Source organism: Spermophilus citellus (assembly GCF_964194105.1).
Source record: "Spermophilus citellus genome assembly, chromosome: 2".
Classification (NCBI taxonomy): Eukaryota; Metazoa; Chordata; class Mammalia; order Rodentia; family Sciuridae; genus Spermophilus; species Spermophilus citellus.
Window position 1 is genome coordinate 190,736,211 of NC_138183.1, and position 12,962 is coordinate 190,749,172.

At 36.1% G+C, this 12,962-nt stretch overlaps 1 protein-coding gene and 1 pseudogene across 2 annotated transcripts in view; both read left to right on the forward strand.

Annotated features, from left to right (window-relative positions):
* The window catches only part of GDPD4 (glycerophosphodiester phosphodiesterase domain containing 4), a gene marked incomplete at both ends in the record, with an annotated part of 116,225 nt that overhangs the window by 88,035 nt on the left and 15,228 nt on the right, over nucleotides 1-12,962 (forward strand). The window contains 2 exons of the mRNA XM_081280317.1: nucleotides 2,176-2,397; nucleotides 3,355-3,509. Coding sequence (XP_081136443.1) covers nucleotides 2,176-2,397; nucleotides 3,355-3,509 — 377 coding nt within the window. The remainder of the gene's footprint in view (nucleotides 1-2,175; nucleotides 2,398-3,354; nucleotides 3,510-12,962) is intronic.
* Nucleotides 8,788-9,501, forward strand: LOC308642755 (dnaJ homolog subfamily B member 6-like; annotated as a pseudogene). Its single transcript has one exon. The product of its transcript is annotated as a dnaJ homolog subfamily B member 6-like (transcript).

Below are 12,962 nucleotides of genomic sequence, written 5' to 3' on the forward strand. Positions count from 1 at the left end.
CTATATTTATAGATAGTTCTCCTAAGAATGTTTCTCTTGATGTGATGTCATTAGACACATTTTGAATAATTGTCCTATTTCTTAACAAATATGATACATTGGCTCTTCCAATAGCTCTTCTATCTTTAATATCTATCAGCCTAGGCATAGAGAACAGAGGACCTTTTAGTCTCTTTTTATTTGAGGAACTAGCTATTTACCTGAAGAATCATAAGTTTGTTTCATTTCTAGCTCTGTACTTCCTATGACTTTTTTGAAAATGTTCAACCATATGTAGAATATAGTCCAAACCCAACATTATCCCATTCTGGTTTATTTTTCTGATTAAGTCTCCTATCTTACATAAACAAAAATGAATCTCAGGGGTTGGGGATGTGGCTCAAGCGGTAGCACACTCGCCTGGCATGCACGGGTGCTGGGTTCGATCCTCAGCACCACATAAAAATAAAATAAAGATGTTGTGTCCACCAAAAACTAAAAAATAAATATAAAAAAATGAATCTCAGTTTACTTCAGGTGTTAGGTCAATACCATGATACTATTTAAAACTTACTGGAGTTAAATTCTCCTACTGATAAATTTTCATTATTTTTTGTTATTTTGAATTTTTGTCCTGTGTTAATCTTTTCTATCCTGTTCTTTTAAGTTTTCCTCATAATTAAGTGATCCTGTTGATCTGGATCTTGCACTATCTAACTAAATCTTGAATTCTGTAATAAATACCTATTTTTCTGAGAATTAAAAAAAAATCTAAGTTGTAACCCACAACTCAGATCTAAACCATGGTTTAACTTACGTGTTTTGCCTTCTGATCTGGCAATTTTATTGGGATATTCTACAATATGTATGAAAAATATGAGAAAGGGCAGATTGTTTAGGAAGTTAAATGGAGAAAGAAAAGGAAATATGGTATGAGAATGAAGTAAAATTGTATAGAGAAAAACATTTCTTGAGTCTTTAGAAAATGTAAGATATATATTGTTTCCTTTTCCTAAGAAGTAGACTTTTTAAAAAAATTTTTTAGTTGTAGATGGACACAATTTCTTTATTGATTTATTTATTTAATTTTTATGTGTGCTGAGGAGTGAACCTAGTACCTCATACATGTAAGGCAAGGGCTCTGCCACTGAGCCACAACCCCAGTCCAAGAAGTAGGCTTTTATCACTGAATTCACCCACAGATTATCTAAAATGGACAAGTGATAATAAAATAGCTTCTGTTAAATTTAATATAGCAAACTTAGTATGTCCTACTTTGTATAAGGGAAAATGCTGAGCATTGAAAATATATGACACTTCCTGCTATGAGAGAGTTACATTCCAGTGTCAGTAGAGTGTGAAGGAACAAATGTGAATTTTCCACTTTTCTATGTGCCAGATGTGTTCCCAGATCCTGTAAATATTTCTTCACATATCTTATCCTAAGAAATATGTGGATTACCCCTCTATTCCCTCATTATGTAGTTTGGGCAATGAAGTCTGAGAATTTAAATGATTTTTCCAATGTTGTACAGCACAAAGCTTATTGAGCCAGTATTTGGACTTCGATCTGTCTATTTGGACAGCTACAAATAGCTATAGACAGCACAATGAGAAATACACTTAGAGAGGCATAAAAATAGAGCATCAGGGCTTATTGCAACAAAGTCTCTTTAGTTGGAATATTTAAGGAAAGCTTCATGAAGGAAGTAACATTTGAGAAGGTTAAGGGTAGGATTTTTGCAGGTGGATATAGCAAGGAAGGCAAATGAGGCAGGTGTAGAATTGGAATTGAATTTATTAGTTCATTTTGAAGCCAAAGCATATGTTCCATCTATTACACAAAACTAGAACTGTAAGAGCACATGCAGGAAAACAAGAAGACTGAAAAGGAATATATTACTTTGAGTTATAGAAGAAAAGCATTCAAGATAAGAACATAGAGGACCTTCAATGCAAATACAAGGAGTTCTAGGATATAGAAGAAATCATTCTAAAAACTAATTACCAATGGTGATTACATTGTATTTCTCTCCTTGGCAACTCTTATCTCAGAACTAATATTTCTGAGCGATTTGTGGTTTGTAGTGGTAATGGAGCAATATGGAGGTAGAGCTGTGGGTGAGGCTATAAAGCAGAGAACTGGAAAATGCTTTTGATGGAAACCAATGCTTTCTTTGATGTATTTATTTTTAGCGCAGACCATTTTTCAATATGGGACCTATATCAGAGGCTGATAAAAAAAGAGCAAGCAACCAGTCAATTCCACAACTAACTGATTTATTGGAAATTGCAAAGAAGGAACAAAAGTTTCTGATATTTGATCTTTTTGGCCCTCCACCAAAACATCCTCTCAGAAACACATTTGTTCGTGAAGTAGTAAGGGTGATCCTTGACTCGAAAATTGCGCAACATCTGGTATGTTTAAGTATATATGAAAGAAATTGGGAGGTGGGTAGCACGTCCAGGAGCACAGTAGTTGAATTTGACCTACCTTATAGGTCTTCCCTGGGATCCTTCAGTAATTTTGCTTTCTATAGAAATGGAAATAATTTTTTATACAGCTACATGTGATTATCTGAGAAAGACCCAGTTAAATTTATCTCAGTGAGGGAAAATATTGAGACTGTTTGCTATTCTAAACCAAGTGGAATATCAGCACCTTGTTAAAGAGGCTTGTGTATAACAGCTGTGATGTGACCTGCACTATGACCAACATAGGCCTGTTAGAAAAAGCCTTCATATCATTAAGACTTTGAAGACTTAGATTTAATGAATAATATAGAAAGACAACTGGTTCTTTCTTGAACAGAGATTTTTCTCATCACGTTTTTCAGAAGCAGCTCTCTGCATTTGGATACTCAGTCATTCCAAAGGACTTAAATTCTCAGAATATGGGAGTATTATGAGTGAAACAGATATCTTCTTGAGAATGGAACTGTTTCCACAGATGAATCATAATAGTATCCTTGGTGACAGGAAATATCTCCCCTCAATGATAAACTTTTAGTATCACCAATTAAGAAGAGGTTTTTTTTTTTTAACTCCCACCTTTCATCCATATCTACCAACTCCTCATCCACTTTTCAATGTGAAGCTTTTTCTACACAGTGGGCCCTTGATCCTTGATATTAATTGGTAACTGAAGAAGTCCTAATAAAACTCAGCTCCAGAACAGCAATGGTGAAAGGCCCCATTATAAGAGTTCATTGGACAATATTAGCCAGGTTGACTCTCTTCACCAAGGACTGAATCTTTTTCTGTTTCCTACTGACTGCTACCAGTGCTGAAGTGAAGTCTGATCCATTTCCCATGGGGTTGTTTGTACATAGACAGCTAACTATCCACTGAAGAACTTCCTGTTTCTCCTTACAGATTTTTTGGTTGCCATCTCATGATAGGGAGTATGTCAAGTATATGGCTCCTGGTTTTCAGCATGTGGGTCGTTTACTCTCCATTGAAGACCTAGCAAAAGAGAATATCAATATAATAAATGTTGACTACAAGAAGTTATTCTACAGTGGGTTGAGGTAAGTGTTTAACCACACCTCTCTTGGCATGTATTGCATTACTTGCATAGAATGTACATTCCACCTAAGGAACTGAACTACCTCTTCTCGTTTTAGGATATCTTTTTATGGTTATATACTTGGAATTCTATACTTTCTCCTTCCTATCCTCCCCTCCCTTCTCTGCCAACAGACATTTATCAAGTGTAAACTATGGGAGGTCGTCCTCACATGTGATTTGAGTTGTCTCCCTGGCTGGGTGAGAGGCGCTTAGACACATCTTTGTGTTCAGAGCTTTCCCCACCCTTCTTAGGTCCGAGGGCTTGTCCGTGTGGAGGCGTGTCTGGCCACTACCCTTGAAGACCCAATCGTTGCACCTGACCTTGGGACACTGCCCCCCTTAATCTTCATTGGATGGGATTTTCCCCAGAATTTTTTTGTTCCCCAGTAAAAGTCCACTCCCTGGCGTGTTCTCTCTCTCTCTCTCTCTCTCTCTCTCTCTCTCTCTCTCTCCTCTTCAGTAAACCTCGCTACCCTAATAGGTAGCTGGAGGCTGGAGGTAGGAGAAGCCGTTCTGGAGCTGGTTTAAAGGTGATTAGAGTCTGTCTCTTTAATTCAAACTCCCTTCGGATTTCTCACGTAACTGAACCTTTATTTATGAAGCCTGTGTTGTCCACGGGCTAAAGTAGACTATGCATTTTGAGCTCCTTCTCCTCTGTGCTCCAGTCTGTTACCATTCAACACACTTTTTTGTATACTTGGCATGTCTTTTTTTTTTCATTGCTGCTGTTGTTGTTACCACTAAAACTACATTCCTGGCCCTTTTTCATTTATTTTGTGACAGGCTGGTCTCAAACTTGTGATCTTCCTGCCCCAAGTTTCCAGTATAGTTGAGATTACATGTGTATGCAGCTACACCTGGCCATATTTCTGTTTTTATATATGGTAATCATTGAAAAGTCAAACTCAAAACTTGTTTATTTCCTCTTACCAGATGGATTGAAGTGCCTCATCAATAGTTTTCTGATCTAGATAGCCATATGTCTTATAGGCATAATTAAGAATATATCTAAACCATTATTAGGAAAAAATTAAAGTAGCCAAGCATGAGAAGCAAGTAAAATTCTTTCTTTTCTTTTCTTTTCCCTCCCTCCCTCCCTCCCTTCCTTCCTTCCTTCCTTCCTTTCTTTCTTTCTTCTTTCCTCCTTTCCTCCTTTCCTTCTTATAATCAGTTATACATGACAGCAGAATGCTCTTTGATTCACTGTGCACAAATAGAGCATAATTTTTCACTTCTTTGCTTGTCACACCATTTGCGCAATCATACATGTACGTAGGATAATGATATCCATCTCATTCCACCATCTTTCCTATCCCCCAGCCCCCTCCCCTCCCCGTTTTCCCCTTTGGCCAATCCAAAATTCCTCCATGTCTCCCCATTATGCATTAGCATCCACTTATCAGAGAAAACATTCAGCCTTTGGTATTTTTTTTTTAAGAGAGAGTGAAAGAGGAGAGAGAGTGAGAGAGAGAGAGAATTTTTTAATATTTATTATTTTTTAGTTCTCGGCGGACACAACATCTTTGTTGGTATGTGGTGCTGAGGATCGAACCCAGGCCACACGCATGCCAGGCGAGTGCGCTACCGCTTGAGCCACATCCCCAGCCCCAGCCTTTGGTTTTTTTGAGATTGGCTTACTTTGTTTAGCGTGATATTCTCTAACTCCTTCCATTTACCTGCAAATGCCATAATTTTAGAGAAGCAAGTAAAATTCTTAATTACCATATTTATAAATATACAATTGAACATAGATTTCAGAATTAAAACACATGGAAATAAAATAACTCTTCTAGACTTGACTGTTTGGAATCACTTCTTAATTATCTCCCTAAAATTTCCTTCATAAAAATTCCACTATGTGCCATTCTGCATCCCAAGGCATTAGCCAGACTGTCAGAAAATTATATATGTGTGTATCTATTTTTACATTTGTATCTATATGTAATATATTACATATTGTATATATTTATATATATATTTAATATATATATAAATGTGACATTTTGTCTATTATATATTTATATGTAATACATATTTATATATTACATATTTTATGTTCTATTTCCCATTCTGAAGATTTTTCTACTTGACTACTCTATTTTGAAGATATTTTTATTTCTTCACATCTTTTCTCAAATTGAAACCAGGTCTCAGATGATTCCGTCTCTTAGTGCTAACAGAGTAATCTACTAGTTGAAAACAATTATAATAGCTTCCATTCATTGAATCTTTATTATGGGTCAAGTTCTGTATTTGTTAGACTGCAGACTGTGTTTCAAATTCAGGCCTACCCATTAGCTACACATGTGACTTTGGACAAGTTTCTAACAGTCATTTTTCTCCTTTATAAATTAGTGTAACAATAGTACCTGTTGTAATTAGGATTACAGGATTAAATGTGATCATTCATATTATGTACACAGCAAAGCACTGAACAAATGTAAGAAGACTTTAAATCATCACCATCTATGCCTTTATCATTACCAGCTATGTTGTACAGTGGATTTATCATCATTTCCCACTTGAAGAGGTTAGGCAGTTCACAAAAGTTAATATAATTGGCCAGTGGTGAACCTGGTATTTAGATATAAGGTGGACAGACTACAGAGTCCAAATTCTTTTCTTTCCCCTCTATGCCTTTAAAATTGTTTCTTGGCCATGGTTATATGGGCATGGTTTCCACTGGCATCAGATTTAATGGAGGATCATTTCCTGAGTCCTAAAGTCAAGTAGTTTAGTTTAACTCAGTAAATATTTACTGAGTAGAAATATGTACAGAGTAATATACCATGATAATTTTATATGAAGGTCAACATAAGCAAGACACCATCCATCTCCTTAAGGAAGGCATATACTGTAGTATGGGAAATAAGCTTTTTCCTTATAGTTTTAATACAAAGTAAGTCATGAACAGTTCATGAGCAGGAATCTGTTACAAACCAAGGGAATAAAGAATTTTAAGAGAGTAAACAGTTACAGCTTAAATATTTATAATGCTTATAACCAGAATATTTTTAAGATTCCATATATAAGTAAAATAATACAATATTTATCTTTCTATGCCTAGCTTATTTTATACAGTATGATGTCTTCCAGGTTCATCCATATTGTTGCAAATGACATTTTCCTTCTTTTTCGAAGCCAAGCAAGATTCCATTTTTTGGATATACCTCATCATCTTAGTCCATTCATCCACTGGTAGATGCTTGGATTGATTCCATATCTTGGCTGTTATGAATAATGCTGCATTGAATATGGGAGTGCAGATAGCTCTTTGCCATATTAATGTCATTTCCTCCAAATACATACCCAGAAGTGGGATTGATGGATCAAATGACAATTCTAATTTTATTTTTTTGATGATCCACCAGACTGATTTCCTATATTTACATTCCTACCATCAATATATAAGTTCCTTTTCTTTACATCCTAGCCAACACTTAAATTCTTTCATCTTTTTTATAATAACCCTGCTAATAGGGGAAAGGTAATATCTTACTGTGATTTTAATTTGCATTTCCTGAGGATTAGTAATGTTGAGTATTTAACTCGTTTTTTTAAAAAATCAAGTGGTTTTCTTACTGTTAAGTTCCTTATGTATTTTTGTTACTGACCCTTTATCAAAATTATGGTTTATACACATTTTCCCACACTTTCTAAGTTGTCTCCTTGCTCTATCAATTATTTCTCTCTGCAGAAGTTTTTTAGTTTGATGTAATTCCATTTGTCTGGTTGTTGTTGTTGTTGTTGTCTGTGATTTGGGGGTCACATATCATTTTTCCCAGACCAGTGTCCTGGAGCTTTTCCCCTGTTTTCTTCAAGTAGTTTTTATCATTTCAGATCTTAATTCATTTTGAATTGATTTTTGTATATAATGTGAGATAAGGACCTAATTTCATTCTTCTGCATATGGATATGCAGTTTTCTTGATACCATTTTAGATGCATTATAATTATACATAATAGTGGGATTTGTTGTCAAATATTCATACAAGCACATAACAGTTTGGTCAATTTCATCCTCCTGTGCCTCCCTTTCCCTTCCCCTGGTCCCTCCTGTACTCTTCTAATCTTCCTTCTATTTTCATGAGATTTCCTACACTCTTTTTTTTTCTTTTCTTCCTTTTTTATCTCTAGCTTCCACAAAAGAGAGAAAATATGAGACCATTGACTTTCTGAGTATGGCTTATTTAACTAATACTCTCAAGTTCCATACATTTTCTGACAAAAGTACATAATTTTATTCTTTTTATGATGGAATAAAACTCCATTGTGTGTGTGTATATGAATGTATGTATGTGTGTATATCCATTCATCTACTGAAGGACACCTAGGCTGGTTCCATAATTTCGCTATTATAAACATAGGTATGCATGAATCACTATATATAGCATGCTGACTTTAAGTCTTTGGGATTAATACCAAGGAGAGGTATAGCTGGGTCATATAGTGGTTCCATTCTTAGTCTTTTGAGAAACCTCCATACTGATTTCAATAGTGGTCATACTAACAATCTTACTAACTTCCTTTTCCCCCCACATCTTCACCCCAGCATTTTATATTATTTGTATTCTTGATGACTGGCATTCTAACTAGAGTGAGGTGAAATCTTAGTGTAGTTTTGATTTGCATTTCCCTGATCACTAAAGATGTTGAACATCTTTTTATATATTTTCTGGCCATTTGCATTTCTTCTTTTGAGAAGCGTCTGTTTAGTTCATTGGCCCATTTATTGACTGGGTTGTTCTTTTTTTGTTTTTGTTTTGGTTTTGGTTTTGGTAGTGATTTTTTTTAGTTCTTTATGTATTCAGGATGTTTATTCTCTTCCAGAATATTAGCAAAGATTTTTCTTCCATTCCATAGCTTCTACTTTTACACTCTTATTTCCTTTACTGTGCAGAAGCTTTTTAATTTGATGCCATTCCATTTATTAATTCTTGGTACTACTCCCTAGCTTTAGGAATCCTGTTGAGGAAGTCATTGCCTGCATCTGTGTGTTGGAGTGTTGACCTTGTTTTTTCCTAGCATTTCCTCTGAAATCACTGATCCATTTTGAGTTGACTTTTGTGCAGGATGACACAGTGATCTAGTTTCATTCTCCTACATATGGATATCCAGTTTTCCCAGCATCATTTGTTAGAAAGACTGTCTTTTGAGTACAGCCATGCCAGACTAGGAGCACCTGTCCACCTGCCTCATCCGCTGCGTCCTTTGACTTGTTCCAACAATCTCTTAAAACATGGTGAATTACTATGAAGTTTTAGGCATGCAGAGACAAGCCTCACCTGAGGATATCAAAAAGGCATATCGGAAACTGGCACTAAAGTGGCATTAAGATAAAAATCCTGAGACTAAAGAAGAAGTAGAGAAAAAATTCAAACAAGTAGCTGAGGCATATGAGGTGTTATCAGATGCTAAAAAAACAGGACGTCTATGACAAGTATGGCAAAGAAGGCTTAAATGGTGGAAGTGGAGGCGGAAGTCATTTTTACAGTCCATTTGAATTTGGCTTCACATCCTGGAACCCAGATGATGTCTTCAGGGAATTTTTTGGTGGAAAGGACCCATTTTCATTCGACTTCTTTGAAGACTCATTTGAAGACTTTTTGGGGAACTGAAGGGATCCCTAAGGAAGCAGAAACCAAGATGCAGGCTCACTTTTCTCTGCTTTCAGTGGATTTCCATCATTTGGAGGTGAATTTTCTTCATTTGATACAGGATTTACTTCATTTGGGTCACTAGGTCACAGTGGCCTTACTTCATTATCTTCTACATCATCTGGTAGCAATAGGATGGGTAACTTCATATCTATATCAACTTTTACCAAAATAGTAATCACTATAAAAAGAATTGTGGAAAATGGTCAAGAAAGAGTAGCAGTTGAATAAGATGGCCAGTTAAAGTCCTTAATGATAAATGGAAGGAGCAGCTGCTACATTTGGATAGCAAGTAATTCAAGCACCATTTGAGGATTAACAGGAACATTTTTTTGAAGATTTCAGACAAACTTGACTTCAGTAAAATTGTACCTAATCTAAATTATTTATAAACAGCTCATCAGAGCCCCTATTAGTCATAGACTTTTGGGTTTATTATTAGGATCACACAGTAGGACCATTTGTTTTTTGTCTTTAAAATTGTAATATTTGTATGCAGTTTGCTTTTTTATTAAACATAATCCAAGGTGAGCCTTGACTTTGAATAGTGCTAGGACAAGATAGTATCCTAACACCAGCATGGATATGCTTTCCATTGTGTTTGACATGTGAGCCAAGTAGTAGTGTCAGCTTGCTGTGAGCTAACATTGCCAGTATGAGTCTTCTATAGAAATAATTTGGACTTTTTTCCCCAGTATTTAGTAATGAAAGATATTAATATATTAATGGTAATACATTTCTGGTTTAATATAAATTTAAGTATGTTTTCTAGTTGTGCATGAATGCTGGCAACTTAGTAAAGTTTAAAGTAATGTTAAGCTTAGGTTTAAAAAAGCTGGTAAACTGGATCTTTGTCATTTGCTTTAAAAAAAAAAAACAAATGTGAATGTGTTGGTGCATTTTTTCCTGGGGGAGAAAAAAGACTGTTTTTTCTCCAATATGTTTTTGGCACCTTGTCAAGGATCAGATAACTGTACATGTGTGCATTTATCTCTGTGTTTTCTATTCCATTGGTCTATATGTCTGTTTTTAATGTCAGTACCATGCAGTTTTTGGTACTAATGCTCTGTAGTATAATTTAAAACTGGGTATTGTGACACCTCTTGCATTTCTTTCTTTTCTTTTTTCTTTTTCTTCTTCTTTTTTTCTTTTTTTTTTTTTTTTGGTACCAGAGATTGAACTCAGGGGCACCTGACCACTGAGCCATATCCCAGCCCTATTTTGTATTTTATTTAGAGACAGGATCTCACTGAGTTGCTTAGTGCCCCACTGTTACTGAGGCTGGCTTTGAACTCGTGATCCTCCTTCCTTAGCCTTCCAAGCCATTGGGATTACAGGCCTGTGCCACTGTGCCCAGCTAGCATTTCTTTTTTTTCCTTAGAGTTGCTTTGACTATTCTGCATCTTTTATTGTTCCATATGAATTTTAGCTCAGTGTTTTCTAGTTCTGTGAAGAATGTCATTGGTATTTTGGTGGGGTTACATTGAATCTGTAGACTACTTTTAGCTATATGGTCATTTTAACGATATTAATTCTACCTATCCATGAATATGGGAGGTCTTTCTATCTTTTAGTGTCTTCTTTAATTTTTTCTTTAGTGTTCAATAACTTTCATTAGGTATTTATTTTTGAGACTATTGTGAATGGAGATGTTTTCCTTATGTCTTTTTTAGAAGATTCATTATTGTAATATAGGAAAGCAGTTGATTTTTGTATCATGATTTTCTATCCTGCTACTTTGCTGAATTTATTTATTAGCTATAGCTGTCTTATGGTGGAGATTTTTGGATCCTGTGAATATAGGATCATATCATCTGCAAACAGTGATCATTTGACTTGTTTCTTTCCTATTTATGTCCCTTTTATTTCCCTTTTTTGCCTAATTGCTCTGGCTAAAATTTCAAGTACTATATTGAATAGAAGTGGTGAGAATGGACATCCTTGTCTTTTTCCTGATTTTATAGAAAATTCTTTCAGTTTTTATCAATAAGTATGATGCTGGCTTTGGGTTCATCTTATAAAATCTTTATGATGTTGAGGTAAATTCTTCTATTCCTAGTTTCTTCGTTGTTCTTCATCATGAATGGGTGCTGAATTTTATCTAACACTTTTGCAGCATCTATTGAGATGATTATGTGATTTTGTTCTTACTTCTATTCTTTCCTTTCACATAGTATGTTCTTGGCACCTTTGTCAGAAATCACTGGGCCATGATGCATGTTGGGGGTGGAGGGACAGTTCTCTACAATTTTATCAGATGTGCAGGTTTGTGGATCCAACACCACCACCAAGATACAGACCATCACTACATTTATCCCTTGTGTTGTCCTCTTATAACCAAAGTCTGTTTCCTTCTATTTCTTTCCTCACTGCCTCAAACCCTAACTCATGGCAAAATTTCTGTAATATTATTTCAAGAACAAGTCAATTCATACAGCATGCAACATTTTGGGATTGGCTATTTTTTTTTTCATTTAGCACAATTCCCATGAGATTTGTCCAAGTCTCCAATTTATTAATATTAGTTTCTTTTTGTTTATGGGTAGTATGTGATAGTATGGATGGATATACTTAAGTTTGTATAATCATTCACTAGCATGAGGACAATTGTTTCTATTTATGAGCTGTTACAAATAAAACTATTATGGGAGATCAATCAACATGGTGGCGGGCGCGGAGAGATCAAGTCTCTGACTTCTTCAGCTGCGCGGGCATAGGGAGTCGTAAACCGTCTAAATGCTGTTTGATCAGGATCATTAGGCAATGCTGAGCTGACGTGGATCTGGGGCGAACAGTCTGGGCCTCTCAGAACACACACCAAGCCCAGATCGGCTGAATTCAAGCTCCCGTTCGCCTGCTTCTCGCAGACAAACTGCTGTGACTCAGCACTAAACCATCCCGCTGAAACAACTGGTCGGCCCTTCTGATCCTACGGAGGTTAATGCCAACCGAGCCTTCATAGGCAGTGGCCACAGGATTGAAACGGGGCTTGGGAGAGACAGTCAGGACCCACCTGTTGCATTGGTCACCTGGCAAAGGGAAACGAACTGTCGCCATTTGCATGGGATTCCACCATGGCAGAGGACTGATGTCACCAGAATGCAGCAGAGGAGATAACTTCATTGAAACCAGCGGCTACAGGTGTGTAATCCCCTAGCCTTCCCTCTCCACACAGCGGGGAAACCTTAAGGGGCCCCTCCCAGCTCTCCTGAAGAAGCCATCAAAAGACTACCAACCAAAAAAAGCCCAGGACCGGATGGGTATACAGCGGAGTTCTACAAAACCTTTAAAGAAGAATTAATACCAATACTTTTCAAGCTATTTCAAGAAATAGAAAAAGAAGGAGCTCTTCCAAATTCATTCTATGAGGCCAACATCACCCTGATTCTGAAACCAGACAAAGACACCTCAAAGAAAGAAAACTACAGACCAATATCTCTGATGAACCTAGATGCAAAAATCCTCAATAAAATTCTGGCAAATCGGATACAAAAACACATCAAAAAAATTGTGCACCATGATCAAGTAGGATTCATCCCTGGGATGCAAGGTTGGTTCAATATACAGAAATCAATAAATGTTATTCACCACATCAATAGACTTAAAGATAAGAACCATATGATCATCTCGATAGATGCAGAAAAAGCATTCCACAAAGTACAGCATCCTTTATGTTCAAAACATTAGAAAAACTAGGGATAACAGGAACTTACCTCGACATTGTAAAAGCTATATATGCTAAGCCTCAGGCTAGCAT